At 36.6% G+C, this 19268-nt stretch overlaps 1 protein-coding gene across 9 annotated transcripts in view; it reads left to right on the forward strand.

Moving 5' to 3' along the window:
* The window catches only part of DMD (dystrophin), a 1096913-nt gene that overhangs the window by 262471 nt on the left and 815174 nt on the right, over positions 1-19268 (forward strand). For 8 of the 9 annotated variants that reach the window (XM_040582467.1, XM_040582466.1, XM_040582468.1 and 5 more), the window contains exons 8-9: positions 15658-15839; positions 16816-16938. In XM_040582467.1, coding sequence (XP_040438401.1) covers positions 15658-15839; positions 16816-16938 — 305 coding nt within the window. The remainder of the gene's footprint in view (positions 1-15657; positions 15840-16815; positions 16939-19268) is intronic. The other variant, XM_040582469.1, reaches the window with a different exon arrangement.

The raw sequence follows: 19268 nt of genomic DNA on the forward strand, positions 1-19268 counted from the left end.
ACAGATGCAAAAGCCTGCAGCAGACTGCACAAGCTAACCCACACCAGTTCCCAGATGATTCCTGAAAAATTATCCCCTGAAGAAGAGCCCATGAAACCAGTGAGGAACGTGACTTCCTGTCTCAGAAGGCATCAGAGGCAGCCGCACCTCAGCCAAGGTGAAGAATCAAAGAAGAGTGATAGTTACTAGAGAGTATCACCTGCAGGATATGGAGACGCTATTTTGCCAACCTGACGTGATGCCTTGGAAGGCTTGCTGCTTGCCAGGCACTTTGATCCAGGAGGCTGTGGGGAGACTCCCGAAGTGTGTCTGACCTTCAGGCTGCTACGCTGCCTTATTCATTTGGGCACCAATGGTACTGCCAGGGCGGCCTGGTGTGTGTAAAGAGGGACTACAGGGTTCTGGTGAGGTTGAAGGGCATGGGGCCCAGGTGGTGTCCTCTGTCCTGCTGGTAAAGAAGAAAGGCTCAAGGAGGACTAGACAAATTTTCAGATCAACACTGGTTACAAAGATGGTGTCACAGGCAGGGCTTTTGGCTGCGTTCACTGGGGGGCACTCTTTGAGGAACAAGGTATGCTCAACAGAAACAGGATTGCCTGACAAAGTGGGACAAGAACATCTTTGACAACAAGCATCTAACCTTGTGATAAGGGCTTTAACATAATTACGTCAGGGAAGTTTTGCAATAATCAGAAGAGAGGGAAGGGATGCAGGGCAGTGAAATGTTTAGGGAGGCAGCATGATGAGGCTGCTCTCACCTCCCCTGTGTAAAAACCAGTACACAAATGGTCATGACATGGGAAATTTGGACTTGAAAGTCCATGAACAGTTGCAAAGCTGTGAACTCACTGGAATTCCAGTCATGATGTGATTGCTCACATGATGGAGTGCTGCAGCAGATGGATATAGACTTCCAGGAATGGCACACCAAAATGTTGAGGAAGAGAGGTGCTCCATGCAAAATAGGGGCTGCAGGAAACTCCAGGGAGGGAAGGGGAAGACCAGCCAATGTAGCTGCACTGTATTTTCAACAATTGAGGTAGAACATTGCCATTGGGCTTGTTAATAAATTAACTGTGAACTGTTTGGGTAACTAAGATTGTCAGTTCATCTATGGATTGTGTATGAGACATAACTTCCATATTACATAACTTGGGGAGGTTTAAAAGCTGGTGTCAATCACTTTATACCCATGTTCTTCTGCAGAGATTCCCTTTAAGAGTGATGGATTAGAATTTCTTTATTTATTTTTACATACTCCCTCCACTAGGAACTGTGCTGACACTATTGACTTATTGCATATTGGCTACCAAACAGTCATGAGATCGTTAGATGGTAGTGATTTTCCATTCTTAACTGCTTGAATTTTATTCAAAGAAGTGACCTAGAGGTGAGACGCCTCATCGAATATCTGTGAGTTACTTGATGTTTTCTGTAAGATTTAAGGTCTCCACTACAATTACTTTATTATCTGACTACTCAGGTCACATACAAGAGAGAAACAGAAAATGTACATGTTTTTTATGGATTTCTAATTCTTGTTAAACTAATTTCTTTATTATGTACCACTCCTGACTTTTTCCTGAATAATATCTGGTGCAGTGCCCAGTGCAGCACTAAGAAACAGTATTTCAGAAAATCAAACTCTGTCTTAAATCAATAACTCTCTGTTGGGTAACTTGCTAAGGCTGGGGTGTTTTTATGAGAAGATATCACTGTCTGTGGCATATTAAAATTTTATAAAAGGCAGGCAATAAAAACACATTTATAAAAACAAGTTGTATTAAAAGATTACCCCAAGATAATGATCTGCCTCTTCCATATTTTCTCTACCAATATCTTCAGAAAGCTGTAACATTTGGGTAGACCTCAGAATTTAATGATAGAACACAAACATAACAGATCGGTAAGATCTTTGAACATGCTTCAGTAATGACTATCAATTGTTGCTATTCATTACTTGCCAGGAGCACACAGACACACGTATAGAGCATACGCTTTTTTAAGTATTTTTCTTTGATTCTGCTTACTTTCTCTTCCTCTAGTTATCTTGGTGTAGGATATTTCATGTTTGTATTACTTGTGTATTTAGTAACTTTTTTACAAGTTGCTTTGTTAAACAGTATCCTTGTTAGCACTGAAGTTTCAGTGGAAGTCGTAATGATTTACATAGGGAATACCGACCTGTGTATAATACAGTTGCATCCCTTTGAATTGAAAATTATAGAGTAGGCGAGATGTAATCATGCCTTACTAACAGGATAATATTCTGGGTCATATAGGATTTCAGAAATACAATTAAGTTCTAGAGACTTGTAACTTGCTCACTACATATTGTTTGCAATCCCATGGCTGCAATGTTTCACTTACCTGAGCAGTCTGACTGGAAGTAAGGGTCTAGGTATTCTGGAAAGTTTTGGGAGGTGTAATTATCATGTTAGTCTGCTGGTGTTTCTTGGCTCAGATTTGTGCAAGAATGTGGTTTTGCTGTTGTAACTACATCTACTGAATAGCTTTGCTGTCAGGTAGCATAATGTTTCCATGTTTTCAGGTTACTCAAAGGTTTAAAATACAGTTCACTCCTTATCCACGTGCCCCACAGTTGACAAGATCTTACTATTTCTGCTCTGATGCTGGGCTGTCTGGTCAGTTTGAGCTCAACGGGAGGAATAGTGTGGGGAGGGCACTTGGTCTTCCTTGCTAGAGGGCACTGGATTTGTCCTTGAAACAAACTGACACTCCAGTCTCAGTAAGTCTGTTACTACGGACTTGAAATGTGCAGTTTTATGTGTTTCATGAAACATGTTTCTTGAGGGCTCAGGATATGTATTACTGAACTGTTAACGTTGAAACTTAATGCAACATGCCACTTATCTGTGACTGGTGTCATATGCTTGTCCTATGTAATTACAGCCTTTTTATGGAGATGGGGGCTAATCTTAGAGTGCTGGGCCAGCTTATCCATCTGCTCGGGGAAGGATGATTGCACAAGCAGGTCCAAAGATTTTTCAGGAGTTTTACTGTTAAATAAGGTCCCAAAACAAATGCTACTTAAGCAGAATTAGGGCCATCTTATTTAGGGATGCTTACTAGATTATTTGTAAAGAAGAAAGCATTCCATATTGTTCGTTTAAAGTTTGGAGAGCTGTTTCACTTTTCTTTTTAGTTTTGAAGGGTTTGTCAGTTGTGGTATTTTTGTTGTTTGGATTTTTTGTTTGTTTTTTTTTTTTAATCAATAGAAGCAAGTCAGCGAGAGAAGACACCAGTAACCTTTATTTTACAATCGGTTTGTAATTTACTACAAGACTGTACTCTGCTTAAGGAACAAAAATCTCCCAGTAGGATTGGTCATATATTCCAGGTGTTTCGGTATTTATTAGATGTTGTAGGGCGTGTTTCAAAGCCTAATCTCAGGTCTCCAGAGCATTCTTAGTTCCTTGCCAGGCCATCTCTTCAGCGTGATTTTTAGATGATGTATGTTTTTTTAGTTAATAACCACTTAATCCTCTCTTTATGTTTGAACTAAGATCCATCTCACTAGTGCTGGGTAATCAAAGATATACTTTAAAAAACAAAGTGTTGGCCTGCATTGTTCTAATTTATAATCCTAGGTTCTGATTCCATTTACTGTAATCAGGAATGTTGGTTATTCTCATCATGGCTCTGTTTGAGCCCTGTACATGCAGCATTGTTTGTTTGTTTAATTGTCCAACCTAAAGAAGTAAATTCTAAAACCAAACATGTGGAACTTTTTGGAGACATCCTCTAATAAATTTTTTCTACAACATGATAATAGAAGTTTGTATTTAAGGGGTTCTTTAGATTAAAAATATATTTTGCTTTAAAGAGCATAAATTAAGGCCTGGCATGACGGCATGACATAACCTCTCTAACTATTAATAATTAACTGTCATAAAAAGAAGTAAGACTGCTTCAAAACAGGCAAAATAAGAGTAAAACTGCTGGGTAGCTTGACTTCAGAGTAAAATGTCTGCAATAAGTTCTATCATCTGCTAGAAATGAAGTCTGAAAGAATTTGGGAGGCAGGGGGTAGGTTTACCATTCCTTCAAATGTGAGTTGGAAGAGATAACTGGAGGGGGTAGGGAGACAGGAGAAAGGAAGACTATCATTGTGCTCTAATAGATTTCTATTAGTGAGTTGCAAGTGCCCAGTAAAAAAAAAAAAACAAAACCAAAAAAACAAACAAAAAAACCCCCCAAAAACCCCAACACACACAAGACAAAAAGAACCCCTAAAAAACCCCACCCCAATAGTGGGGAGTTATACAGTTGACCATGAGAGAGATAAGTGAGTTAAGTAGACATTCAGGTAAAAATTGGATAAATGTATATTTGTTCAGTTGGTGAATTCAAAGTTTATGTATTTTCATCCATTTTAAAAAGACATGGTTCAAGAAATTATAATTAATACTGGTAAGTTGAAGAGCAAGGGATAATACACTAATTGTGGAACTAGCAGTCCTGCAACCTCTTTCCAGGGGTATCTATTTTCTTAAACATGTTCTATTTTTGTTATTCTTAGCCCCTATTCTTTATTTCCAAATTCTTCTGCCTGTTAAAATATGCACCAACTTATCTTTAGATTTAACCTGGATAATTTTCGCTGTGTTGCTTCATAGTTCTGTCTAAACCCATTTTTTTCGGGTTGCTTGCATTTCTTCATTTGTGTATGTGATACATATGTAATAAAATCGGTTGTTGTTCTAATGTGTTCCTAACTCCTATTTACATTATAGTGACTGCACCAATTAATCTCCACCTTTCTTTCACATGCTCTGTTGGTGTACTATTAGTTGGTAATATGTGTATGTACACTATATGTGCGAAAGCTCTGCCACGTCTTTAGTGTCATGCTTTGTCAGAGTTTCTAAGAATATTCAAACATGACACGTTATTTTTATTGTTATCTTTGCTAGGTTATTGCATCCGCATATTTCCCCATGAAATTATAGCTGTAAATTGTATTTAAAATGTATAGCTCAAAATAATTAGCATTAACTGTAGTGTAAAAGGAGTGGGAGGAACAGAACATAAGGGACCTGGTAATGTACTGACTCCTGTTACATGCACTATTAGGTAAATGTGTCATTATAATGCTTTTATTAAATTCCTCAAGTTCTGGCACAGTTGGTTGCATACATTGCTTCTGTTGCTTTCCCTCTCTCAGAACCTCACATTCTGAACGTGACAAACTTTTCTGCAATTTTTAGACTATATTTCTTCAATTTTATTTTGTTCTGTTTTATTGTTGTGCTCCAATTATCCTTGAACTTGATGCTTTTTGCACTGATTGGTTTTACCACACAGTATACGTATGAAGAACACTCATACTTGTGTTTCTCAGGCTTTGTTGGACTAGACTTTCAATGGATTTTCATTCTTCTCTACACTGCCTCCCACTTAACACTAACAACTCTTCTCTGTTCCACTTCTGGATTATCATTCTTGAACATGTCTGACAAAAACATATAAATCCAGATCAGATAATCTTTAAGTTTTGTGCAGTAAAATCAATATGGTGTTTCTTGAAGATGAATCCAGTTTATCTTTTGAAATTTGTATTTGATTACAAAAAAAATTAAAAAAAAATAAAGAAAAGGTCCTGCATTTCAAGGCTGTGTTCTCTCTGGCTTCTTGAATGCTCAGTAGAATGAAGCATTTTCAGGAGATATTGTTATACAGAATACCATATGTATTTGCCATGATTGCAGCTATTCTGCCAAGTCTGACAATCATAATTTTGCAAGTACCACAACAAGCATGACATACAGGCTTCAGTCTTACTTACATCTCATCTCTTGTGCTGTGTCTGCATTTGCTGGACACGTCCAGAGTAACCACTTGGGACATAGAAGAAGGTGTGCTTTATTTAAACTGGCATTCCCATGTAATCTGAAGAGTGGTTACAGTCACTGTATCCCACGATCTGTATTGGTTCTAGGAGGATAACTCTTTGGATTGAAATTTGCATTCCTCCATGATTAAGTCACCTTTGTGACTTAAAGTCATTACCCAATCAAATAATGCAGCGTTATTCTCCTTTCTTTAGTTAAAATATCTATGGACTACTTTTATCAGCTTTAATCTTTGAAGTCTCTAAATTGATTCTTGAAAAGAGTAAAATAGCATTTCTTAGCCTTTGAGTCCAGACAGACTGAACAATCTACTTTTTAAAGTCTGCCATGCAGCCACTCATGTTCAGAAGCCACTACAGTGCTTATTTAGAACCTGAATGTATTATGGTGGACTAAAGGATGGTATATTCAAAGCATTAAAAGCATTTGGTGGCCTTTTGGGGGAGGCAAGGGTAAATGGAGATTTCACTGTGAATAAAGGAATAAATTATGATAAATGGATGTTAACTGTACTATTGGGATCAAAGTGTATTTCTTCTTCCCATCTTATCCCACAGAATATGTGCTTTTACCTTTCACAACTCACTTTTTTGCCAGCAGTACGAACAGTCAGAGCTTCAAAAAAAGTGTGATTAAATCATTGTGAAATGGGCAGACAAGTAGGGATAGTATTAAACTTAAACAGGTCTGACAGTTTGTAGACAGCTGAGTTGAGAAGTGCAAGTTCCACACTGTGTAGCCCATGAAGTGCTGTTACCAGCCTTGGGCAGTCATGTATCATTTTTCCCCACTTATTTGTGTACTTCTGTTATTCCTTGAAGTGATTATGACAGGTTAGCTTTATTTTGTAGTGTTCTTACACGTGCATTGGAGAATGGAGGAGGAACCAAACTTTTAGGCAGCTGCTTTTAGTCCATATTCATGTCTTTTCATCTTAAGGATGGAAACAGCTGAAGGCTCGTGGAACAAGGCTGTTCTGATAGTCTCTCCCATGGTTTCTGCAACATCTGGAGTTCATCCATTAATGTGATTTAATAAAGCCATCCACAAAAAAAATTCTTTCTTAGTCGCTCCTACGCTGCTGTTGTCATAAATAATTCCTGGAATTAGCTGTCTGAAAACTGAAATTGTTATCCATTTGTTTCTCGGAGAGAAGAGCATGGTGAGAATTAATACTTCTGAACTGAGAAAAAAGTGAGAAAATCTTCTAACGCTAAAGTCAGAAACAGGTTTAATAACCAAGCCAGTACTGCAGAACTGATTTCAGGAATCCCATGTAGGCCTTTCCTTCAGAATTAGCCTTTCCCATCATTCAGGGACACTTGAACTTTCTAGTCAAGATACACACACAGAGTAAAGCATTACAATGCTGCTATTCTGCTGACCAGATAAGAGCAACTGGACCCTAATTGTCTTAATATTTTTATAGCTGGGGTTTTCTTTTTATATATGAAATAAATTTAATATATTGCATTGCACCTTTGACATTTGCTATATATATTTTAATGTTTATTTGACATACACATAACATACCAGTTGGCATCCCAGTCACATTTGGCTGCCCTTGTTTCATGTTTACAGCCACTCCAGCTTGCAGGAAACTTTTGAAGTAGGTGTTGTGGATACAATGTCCTCAAAGACAGCTTAATTCCACTGAGATGTAGCATTTTCACTTCTTTAGGGTCTCACATGCTGCTGCATGCTCGTCACTGTCATGTACGCTTACGTTTAATCAATTAGGCTGAGGCTTGCACTGAATAGAATAGGCGAGACACCTTCCGCTGCCTGTTTAAATAGGGGCCGGTAAAATGTAGATTTCTTGGTCTGTAAAGTATGTATTGCTTACAAGATATTATGCATTGTCCTTGATTTCTTTCACTATTTCTCCAACACTCTACACATAGAAACTTGCAGAAATGCAAATAGAAGTTTACTTTTATGCAAAACATGAGCAGATGTTTCTAGCTGAAAAAGTATTAAATACCTTAGGGTATGGGCTTGAGATGTTCTGCCTGTCCATCGTGAACGGTTCTCTTCCCCCAGATAATTACATTTAAGGTTCTTCTTCAGTTAAAAAATAGCTATGTTTAAATAACTTGCTGGAGGACAGAATGCAGTGAATAAACATTTGATCAAAACTTCCATTTTTAAAAACTATCGGCATGACATATTTTAGACTATTTTTCATCATGATTAGCCTAAAGAAAAAGATCAGCACATTGATCTGCTTCATTTTTAGTGAAATAATTCCTCAGAAGTTAGAAATCCTTCCCCTTCTATGTAAAATGCTAGATTTTACAATGAAAAAAACGTAATTAATTTATTTCCACATTAATTTATGAAATCTTTAATTACTGGAGTTGTCTGTAATTTTTTTATTTATTTTTTAATTCTTACCTTTCAGATTTATTGGCTATAAAACAATTTACATACCAAATAAATTCTCTTAATCAGTCTGATCAAAATGTGTGATAGTTGTAATTAACAAAGCTGAATGTGATTCATACATCTGAGTTGTCCATTTTATTTTAATTAATTGTCACTGATGATGTGTGTTTGCTTACTAATTGTGCTGGCTTTTGCAAGTGGCTAATACTGACATTGCTCTTCAAGTTCTTCCATTATATTTCACAATTCTTTTAAGCACAGAATCAGCAAAGCATATACTGTGCATCTAATTTTGCAGCAAGTAAACAAGTCAGAGTTGGAGCTAAACTTCTCAAGACAATTTTTTACTTTGTGTGTGTGTATAGGCAGCCCCAATAGGCAAAGTCTTCCTGATTCTACGCTAACAGATAATATGGATTCAGGTGGAATCAATACTGTCTAGCTTTTGGAGAATAGGTACAGTGTTTTATGAAACTTTATAGTAGAAATACTTTTTCAGTCTCTGCGTATTGTTGCCATAGTTTCCATGCTGAATGAAATATGCCTTTAACAGGGATAGGAGAGAAATGTATAAGTAAAATTTTTTCTAGGGTAAATATTCATAAAAGTAAAATGGAAAATGTACAATATTTTGAAACATTGGCCCTTTGGCTTTCTCAAACATTGGCCCATGTGCTGATATCTCAAATTTCTTAGTAAAATTACTGTTGGGATACTGTTAATGTTACCATTTTTGTACACTATTCCAGAATCTAGATATCAGTCATTATAAGTCTTTTGAACTTTCTTTCTTTTCTGGACTCTTCAGTAGGACCTAGGTGGTGGGGTATATTTTAGTTTTCTCTGCCCTACCTGCTCCCCTCACTGCTCCCCTCAGTACAATTGAGGGTTTTGAATAAATGAGCTTCAGCTTTCAGCAATGTATATGAGTGATGTGAGAAAGTTAAATATTGCCTTTTGTTTCAGTAAATTGATGAGAGCCACACTCATGTTTATTGGTGAGAATATCAATATGCAACACATATGATAAAAATATTAACATGCACCCCCACTTTTTTCCAAACCAATGTTTTATTTCATTGCCATTTTACTTAATTTCTTTCTGTCTCTATCTTTACTGCTAAGAAGCTGCTTATGCTTATAGTTTAGGGTGCAGAGGTTGTGGTGTTATTGAATAAATGTTTAACATTGTAAGGAAACTGAAGAAAAATAAGGATCACCTTTACTGTTCAGCATAGGTGTTAAGTCTGATTTTGCAGATTTCAAAACCAGAGACATTTTCAAGTTCTTTCACCCTGGACAGTGTTGGGATTTTAGTCCAAGAATCCTTCACAATCATCCAACAGATCAGAACAGACATTTAGACATATTTAAGGTATCCTCTGCCACTGAACTTTTTAATACCAGGTACATTTGAATCCCACAGAACTTTATTCTACAAATCCTGACCTGTATTCATAATTCTAAAAGGCAAACACAAATGTGTTAATCTTCTGAAGAGATTTTCTTTATGCTGCTGTTGTGACCTCATTCAACACAACCCACAAAGGACGGCTGTGTTCAGCAGTTTGAAGGTATTCTGTAGGTCTTAACTGTGAGGTTTAACACATTTACTTTCTTAAGGAAATGTCTGTTGAAAAATTAATGGTGTTTTCTTCTGGGAGTTTCAGACTAGTTTTAGGTGAATGGGTATTCATATCTACAGAAAAGAAGAAAAAGAACAGTGCCACTATCTATGTGTAGGTCAGCACTGGGCTGTCCTCCAGGTTTTCACTCTTGCTTCAATTATCTGTATGTATTTTGTGCCTTTTGCTAACATTTCATTTTGTAAAATGTGAATTTTGGTCTGCAAAACAATAGACTGTTATCACCATGCTTATACATGTAGGCCACTGACAGCCTTCCGAAAATTTTGTGGTTTGCTCAGTCCTGTTCCAAATAATATTTTGTTTGTTTGTGTATATGACTGGCAAGAACTGAAGGCATTTAGTGGTTCAGGTGGTTTTGTTTTTTTAACTTGTGTAAGATTGCATGCTAAATGATTTATTTAGCTCTCTACTAAAAGGACTTGAATTCACCCTTAGTACCAGTGGGGACTGGAATAAGCTGAACTGCATGATACAGTCCTCCTATTTAGATTCTAACTCTTCTCCCCAAGAGACTGTAGACACATAGATTTCTGTTTAATTAAATATCCTTCCCTCAGCTGGAAAGTGCACTAAGGAATTCATTTTAGTAAAAGGACCGCAGTTGTCTGCTCTTTAACTTTGCTAAAGAATTGTCAGTTTAAATTTTCAGATTTCAATATTTACAGTTATTCCATAAATTATTCCATTTTTGTCTGTCTGCAATTCCAGTACTATTCCTTGAGATTTGTTGTAAAGATTTCTTTCATTTTGAATTTAACATGCAGTCTACTACCAGAGTACAAAACCAGGGCAGAAAATAATTAGAAGTTTAAAAAACAAGAGGGAAAAAAAAAAGGTCAGTAGTTGCAGAGCGTATGCTGCAGCTACTGGCTGACCTTTGAGAGACTGCACAGTTTGTATAGCTCTGAGGACCTACTGGCAGCAGTGTCAACAGAGTAAACAATTACCACTTCTTTTGTTCCTGCCACGATCATTACCATCAGTATAGTCTTAATATGAACACAGATTGCAGAACAATATCGATTTGGGACCAGGTGCTAGCCCGGGGAAAAGTTTTTATAAATTTAAGAAAAACAGCTTATATTTGCCTGATAATCTTGCTTGTTTCTTGGTGTTCAAATAAGAATAAACTATATTTAGTCTCGTGCTTCCGCAATCAGGAAAATAAGAAGTTACCAATGACAGCAGATCAAAGATAGACCTCATGATTCTGTCATACTTAATGTCTGCAAACAGATTTGTTAGTAAGTGACCAAATATATGGATTTGAAGTACAAATTACCATGTTTATAGTTTTCTCCCTTTCTTTTTATTTTTTCCCCCTCTCCTTAGTTTTGGAGGTAATGTTTTGAAGATCTCTTTATCCCTGCTCCACCAAATATAATGCATCCATCTGGGAATGAAACCATGGTTTTCTTGCTATTTAAGATGAAGCAGTTACTTTTTTAGTAGTACAGTCTCATATACTTTCATGCAGTTTCGGTTGCAGATTTAGGTTCATTCAAATCAAAATATGATCAAAATATGTGACAGGTTTTGTGGAAGCTCATTCAAAGTGTTTTGGTGAGCCTTGTTAGACAGGTTAGCAGAGGGATGTGCATGTGTTTTGAAATGTTCACCCTTGTTCCTGAAGCTAAAAGGTAAAATAAAAAAAATAATATGTAAGTTATATTTGTACATTTTAAAATATTTCTACTTTGCCCTCATCTTAGATACTGCAGTTGAAGTTGGTGCCACAGTGGGAGTTTCCATACAAACACTGAAATCCCTCCTGTAATGAGTCTGCACTGTAGAAACTAATCTTTTAAATAGGAGTTAGACTGGTCTTATCTCAACAATGAGGGCTTCTGCAGTTAGCTTATCTGCTGTGCATCTTTTAAGTCCTTTCTAAACAGATGCATTTGGAAATAGCAGTAGGATTGTTTTCAGAAATTCTAATAAATGTTAATGGTATATTAGTATTAATAAGCCTTAAAAGGAAAAATGTCTTTGATAGAATAAAAACCAGCAGCCTCCATTTTTCAGGAAGAAAAGCTGTGTAGGCTCTGAAAATCAGAATCAACCTTGAGTATCTCCTTCAGTGTTATGGAAGGGAGAGCAATGGGATTTTAGTATGATTTTTAAAATCTCATGTGGGTCAGCAGCAAATAATATTAAAATAGTGTGTTTGTGGTTGGTTTTGGGTTGTTTTTTTTTTTTTTTTTACTACTGTTGTCATGGAAGCAAAAAGTATTAGGGGATGTATAGGATTTAAAGTTACATTTTTCAGTGTTTTCTACTTTGTGATTACCTGAATATCCTACCTACTTCTTTTGAGGACAAAGGATTTCTTGTGTTTTTAGGGCTCAAGTCTTATCTTGCTTCTTAGCACTCACTGTATAAGGTAAAGTATATGTCAGAATTTGTCTCCCAGTGTAAAGAAGCCACATCAGCAATTTGGATACAGTAATATAATCTTTCTGGCAATGAGGCATGCATTTAAGCTTTCTTCTTTCAAAGCTATGTTGCCACTAGTTTGATAAAAAGAGTGAGTGGAATCAGCACAAATAATGTCAGAACTGATATTTGGTCAAAGCTTCGAGAAAGCTAAATATAAATAAATGGGCATGGCTCTATTATAAGTAGACATGTATTTGAAAATTGGAAGCAACATTTGTATGAATGTTTGTCATTTGCACTCTGTGGGTGGCTGTATGTACATAATGTAACACTGTATAACAAAATACTAGATTTTGCTCTTGTTGGTTGACCTGTACAGTACTTTTCAATATGAAGCTTATTTAGGTGTTTTGTATCATACTCACTTTCACTCATCTCTTAAAATCGCTTCTTTCCACCAGAAACAGGAAAGTTAGAAGGGAATTACTTGTTGAGAGAACATATGGATGCAGGAACAAACCAGTACAGTCAGGACCTTGTTCTGTATCCTAAAAAGGAGTTTTGTTTCTTTCACTATAGGAGATGCTTAAAGAAACCATGCCTTAATAAGTAAGCCTGTGTATAACAAGTTGCATCAAAAACTACTTCTGTGAACAATATGCTTCATGTGACATATTTTAGTTTGAGTACCAGAAAGTCACTGTTTTCTTTTGGAAAATATTAATCTGCCAGCATAAAGTTTTCTACAGTAGAAGATTTCTATCAACAGCTGGAAAATTTATGCTGGAAACTTTTCCAATACGTTTGTATAACTGTATCTTGTTAAAGAGATGGAGTAGTTTTCAGAGCTCTCCAAAGTCTTTCTCATTCTTGCTTGATGAACATGTTAATTATGTAATTTGTGTTAATGCTATGATGCTTCCCATTTTAAACTCTCTTTTGACTTGTCTAATTTGTTTTTATTTTTATTTATTCTTTTCAGTCCTATCCTGGATGTTCATTGTACAATAATATGGATGAAAATATTCAGAAAGTATTGATTCTGAACCTGAATTTGGAGAAGATTTTTTTTTTAAAAAACCTGGATAATTCTTTTCTTTGTTCTTACCTTTTCTCTCTAAACTCGTATTTGAATAATGGCATAGTCTACATACATTGACTTAATTTTTTTAAATATCTTCTGTATTTTCTGAGAGTTGGAGATTAGTTTTTAGAAGATGTAGCTGGGCTTCATAGGTATTTTGCCCCCAGAACTGAAAACAGACATATTTCTAAGAAATTAGTGAACTTCCTTGCAAGCTAGTTGTTTAAATTTAAAACTTATTCACTGCCTAACTACTAGGACTTCAAATATCCAACTGTCTTAACAGTTGGTAAAGACAAGGTATTAGACAAGGATTCAAAATGAAAGAATTATGAAGGCAAAGGCATAAGACAGGATAGCAGAAATCATTCCTGCTCTGATAATTCAAGAGTCTGCAAAAAAGAAATTTGAGAGGCAAATTGATATTCCAGGCTTTGCAACAATGGCTGTTTAGCTATTTGTTGTGATTAAATAATCAAATATTTTCCTATTTGCCAGTGGATTCTGGCAGGTGCATATGTAATTTTTATTTGTCAGATAGAATAGGCAAACAGGTTTTGGCATGTATATTGTTTGCAAGGTACTTGCTTTATTTATTGTGTGATACATTTGTGTATATAAATGATAAGGTATTTGCCTATTTGATTACCAGAACATTTTGAAAAGGAAAATAATGAACAACAAATGGAAAAATTGCAGCTGGCACTAATGTCTATTCTTTCAGTGTGTACTCTTGCCTGTATAATGGCATGGATATTCTTGTAAACATCAATTACTAGTGGATGCTGAGGATAAAAAATGGTGTTAAAATATTAATAATAAAAAAAAAAAGAATATGGTGAGAGCAAAATACTTCCTGGACTGAATTCTATCACAGAAGTGAAGCCCTTGGAGACTGAGGGCTGTAGTGTGACTAGACTTGGAAATGGCATGGGGGGGTTGTGTGTTTTTGTGTGTGTGTGGTTGTGTTTTTGGTTTTTTTTTTATTAATGAGCAAATCCTGTATACTGTGGCCACTGAGAATATAAATCTGATGGGGGTGGGGATGCTGGAGGAAGTATGTAATTTTTTCAGCCAATTCTAAGTAGAACTGAACCTTCAGCTCTCTTTTGTAATGTATCAAGCAAAGGTATGACGATAGGTCAGAAAGACAAACTGAAAATATTGATAGGACATTTCCAAGTGTATGTGAAGCTTTTAACATAAGGTGCCTTCCCTCATGTATTGTGCATTCTAGGAAGAGAGAATGAGATACCACCCAATAGCTTTATTGAGTCTGCCACAATATATCAATTGGTTTCCCAAAATTGATCCAGGACAGTAAAAATGCATAGTTCTTGACTTTCTGCCAGCAGTCATGTTAAAACACTTAGGGAATTAATGATAAATTTCTTGTACAACAGTCTTTTTACATCTTGATTCACTATAGACTGAGTGTACGAGTAAATGTCAATAGCAAATAACAAAGTAGCTACTTCCAAGAGCTGCCATGCCTTATATTTTTACAAATTGCTATTGACTTGAAATACTGAGTCAGATATACCACTTTTCCTGCTGATGTATATCACGGCTACGTGCAAAACCGAAATCATCATTGTGTTCACATGAAGTTTCTTGTACTTAACGCTAAAGTCCATAGAGATTTTATGGTCCTTTTTTTTTTTCCCTAAAGAGTTGTTCTATTATGTATTTTAATGTCTGTGAATACCTTGTTCCTTAGATGTTCCACAGACTTCATGAAGAATATAAGACTAAGTAGAATATAAAAGCTATTTAGCTATATTAGAGGTCAGCTTCAATAGTTGTTTTGTATGAACCCATTCACTGGAAAAACCCGCAATTTTTTTTTCCTATGTCATTGTCATATCCGATGGCTAAATGATATGAAGAGAATGTACAAGGCACCACTTTGAAAATGAGCTTGTCATTATTTTTAAATGCAGTATTTATAGAGCATAAGAAAATGCACCTTTTCCTATGTGTAGTCCTGCTTAATGAGGATCATAGTGTCAAATTGTATACTGTGTGCATATTGACTAAAGAAATATGGATGGAAAGTTTCTGTCAAATGAGATAAGTTACTGGTATAAACTTTGGCTTTTCATTGGTATGCACATGTAGTCTGTAATTTTGGAACTGATTGTAAGGTTCTAATTAGTCTCTAGAGAATTCACATGGACAATAGATTACTCATTAGTCTATCAACTTCCCATGAAGATGATTGGTTATTTCTCATGTCTAATGTGGAAACTGAAATGTTGCATGTTAATTTGCCTTCCAGACGTTGCAACTGCCTGTCCAGATAAGAAGTCGATCTTAATGTACGTGACTTCTCTCTTCCAAGTTCTGCCCCAGCAAGTCACCATGGAAGCCATCAGGGAGGTGGAGATGTTGCCACGACACTCAAGGGTCACTAGAGAAGAGCACATACAAGTACATCATCAACAGCGTTTTTCACAAGAAGTGAGTTGTTTCACTTTTGTGCTTTAATCTTGCTGCTCTGAAGTAGTTGTTTCCCTTATCTACCCCATAAGTTTGATGTTAAATGGCCAATGGAAGGCAAAAAAAACCCCACAGGCATAATGGACAAAGTCTTCACCACAGGCAAGTCAAATGTACTTGTCTGCATGAACAGTACTTGCGTACTGCTTTTACCTTGCACTGGGCTGTTTTAAAAGTAACTATTCAGCAGCTAAGTGCATTGCACTTCTTTTTTGCAGCACTGGGTGTTTTGAAGAACACAGAAACTGGTGGAGGTTCTGCTTTTAAACACAGATGTAGAATTTATTTTTTTACCTTTACTGGAGTATAACAGTTGACATTTCTGCATATTCATGATAATTTTTTAATTTTTTAGCATTTTATTTACACTGACTTATGTTTTAAAATCATCTGTTCTCAGCTCACAGTCTGCCTCTCAAAAAGCTCATGTAATACTTGGAATTAATTTATGCTTGCAATGTTAATTACGGTTTTGACTGAAATAATCAGACAGCTTCTGCTGAAGTCTTTGGTGGATTTTTGGCCTAGTGTACTTGTCTGAATTCAATCTGTATCTTGCTTTTGGGATGCTCAGTCTCTTTTAGAGTACTGAGTAGATGAGTATTGTCTCTGTTTATTCAGGATGTATTACACGATCACTTGGTTTTGAGCCTTTTCTTGTAAATCATAAAGTACCTTCAATTTACATTGGTGTTCTGCCATTATTGATTCCTGACAGCTTGTTGCTGTTGGAAAGGATGTCCAATTAAGTGAGAGCATTCCTTAATATCATCTTATTTTTGACTGTTGAGTACCAACACTGTCCTTGAATAATATAAGTGATGATGACATTCCTACTTCTTTTTCTTCAGCTGCTCTTAAAATCATTACTTTACTTCTATAATCCATAACCTTATCCATATGTCTGTTCTTTCCACCTCTAATTTCTTCTTCGTAGATCACAGTCAGTGTACCCCAGGGACCTTCACCACCTTCTAAACCACGGTTCAAAAGTTACACATATGCACAAGCTGTGTATGTTACATCCCCTGACCAAAAAAGGAGGCAGGCTCCTCCACAGGTCTGTTAATATTATGATTTGTTTTAAAAACTGTTTTATTAAGCTTGTGCTTGGAGTGAAAGAGTTTGTGCATTTTGCTTATACCTGATTTTGATTACCTACTTTTTCCAGCGTTATTTTTAGCATCTGTCAAGTGGTTACTTATTACTGTGTGTTTCAGCACGGTTGGCGGTAGGTGTTATGCTGGTTGTTAGGGATGAACAGCATTCAAACAGTGTCGTTTGAAGGGAAACTGCTTCCTTGTTAAGTGATTTTCAAAAATACTACATATATCACTTTAAAAGAATATTAGAAAGACAAATAATTAGAAAAAACCTGTATTCGGCATCTAATTATTGTATTTCTGTCTCAGGTTTGATTATAGAAAAAAGAGAACCATTAGATTTCTTTTGCTTTTCCTCACCTTCATATCTATTAAAAAAAAATAGTAGGTAATAACTTCTCTTAGAAAGTTACTGTAGTTGGAAAGAAGAGAGAGGAAATGTTAAATTTAATATTATTTATGTGACCTGGATTATTAGATTATAACAGCTGGTCATTTTATCACAAGTGACAGCATGTCAACATTCAGTGTTTGAGGCTTTTTGACTTTTAAATAGCTGCAGTAGTTCAATAAAATTTGCTTCAAGCAATCCATATAATGAAGATTTCAGTAGTTAAAATTTTTGACAGCTGTGTAAGCCAAAGGTCACACTGTGCAATGCAACATGCTTTCCTTTCATTACTTTGGGGGAAAGAGATCTGCATGTATTCAACACTACAGTATGAGTTCACTTGTGCAGACTTAACTGTATCTAATCTCTAAAAATATATTGCAAAATCACACTTAATTTCCGCACTGCATTTCCAAATCTACTCTTCAAGTGACAGGTATTTTACTGGATAAAGAGTTCCTTTAAATACTCCAGGAAAGAAATCCGTTGCACATAAGCATGAGCCCCTGCTACATTTTTCTAACATCAAATGACTTGCAATGATGATTAATACAGCTTTTAAACAAGATGTTTAAAAAGGGTAGAATTTATTTGTTCTACTTAGATACTATATTGATAATGAAGAAGAATGAAGAGTCATGATATAGCTTTTTTTTTTTTGAACTACTGTTACTGTAATCGATTGTAGGTTTTGTCAACACTCCTCCATCAAGTGTAATGTACAAGTAGATGTTAAAATGTACTAAGAAAATATTGTTCTATTATTCAGTCTTCATATTGCATTCCAGTTTTCAGATCTCACCTTCCTGAATTTGGAAGCTTTGTCTATTACACTTACGCAATAACAACTACTATAATATTCTAATTCTGCTGATTTGGCAGAATCTGAAGGCCTAACTCAAATTGGGTCCTATTGTGCTACAGCCACAAAAAATATTAAGAAATGAAAAGCATTTCCTTAGAAATCCTGAGTGAAAATCACCAATCACAGTCTCATTATAATCAAGATAAACTTGTATTGCAAATGGTACCAATTTGTATCTCATCTACAGGATAGGCAGCCCATCTACAAGAAGGGCTGGAAGGAGGATCTGGGGAACTACAGGCCTGTCAGCCTGACCTTGGTGCTGGGGAAGGTTATGGAGCAGGCCATCCTGAGTGCCATCATGTGGCACATGCAAGGACAGCCAGGGGAACAGGTCCAGCCAGCAGGGTTTTATGAAAGGCAGGTCCTACTTGACAAACCTCATCTCCTTCTATGACAAGGTGACCCACCTAGTGGATGGGGGAAAGGTTGTGGATATTTTCTACCCGGACCTTAGTAAAGCCTTTGGCAGTATCTCCCACAGCATGCTCCTGGAGAAAGTGGCTGCTTATGGCTTGGAAGGGTGTACTCGGTGCTGGATTTAGATCTGGCTGGATGGCCAAGCCCAAGAGTGGTGGTGAAAGTAGCTAAATCCAGTTGGTGGCAGGTCACATGTGGTGTTTCCTAGGGCTCGGTATTGGGGCCAGTCCTGTTTATTATCTTTACTGACTATCTGGATGGGGGGATTGAGTTCACCCTTGGTAAGTTTGCAGACAACACCAAGTTGGGGGCAGTGTTCATCTACTTGAGAGTAGGAAGACTCTACAGAGGGATGTGGACAGGATGGACCAATGGGCTGAGGGCAACTGTATGAGGTTGAACAGGGAGACGTGCTGGGTCCTGCACTTGGTTCACAACCACCCCATGCAACGCTACAGGTTTGGGGATGAGTGGCTGGAAAGCTGCCCAGCAGAAAAGGACTTGGGGGTGCTGGTCAACAGCCAGCTGAACATGACCCAACAGTGTGCCCAGCTGGCCAAGGCAGCCAATAGCATCCTGGTTTCTATCCAAAACAGTGTAGCCAGCAGGAC

Source organism: Falco naumanni, chromosome 2 (genome assembly GCF_017639655.2).
Source record: "Falco naumanni isolate bFalNau1 chromosome 2, bFalNau1.pat, whole genome shotgun sequence".
Lineage (NCBI taxonomy): Eukaryota > Metazoa > Chordata > Aves > Falconiformes > Falconidae > Falco > Falco naumanni.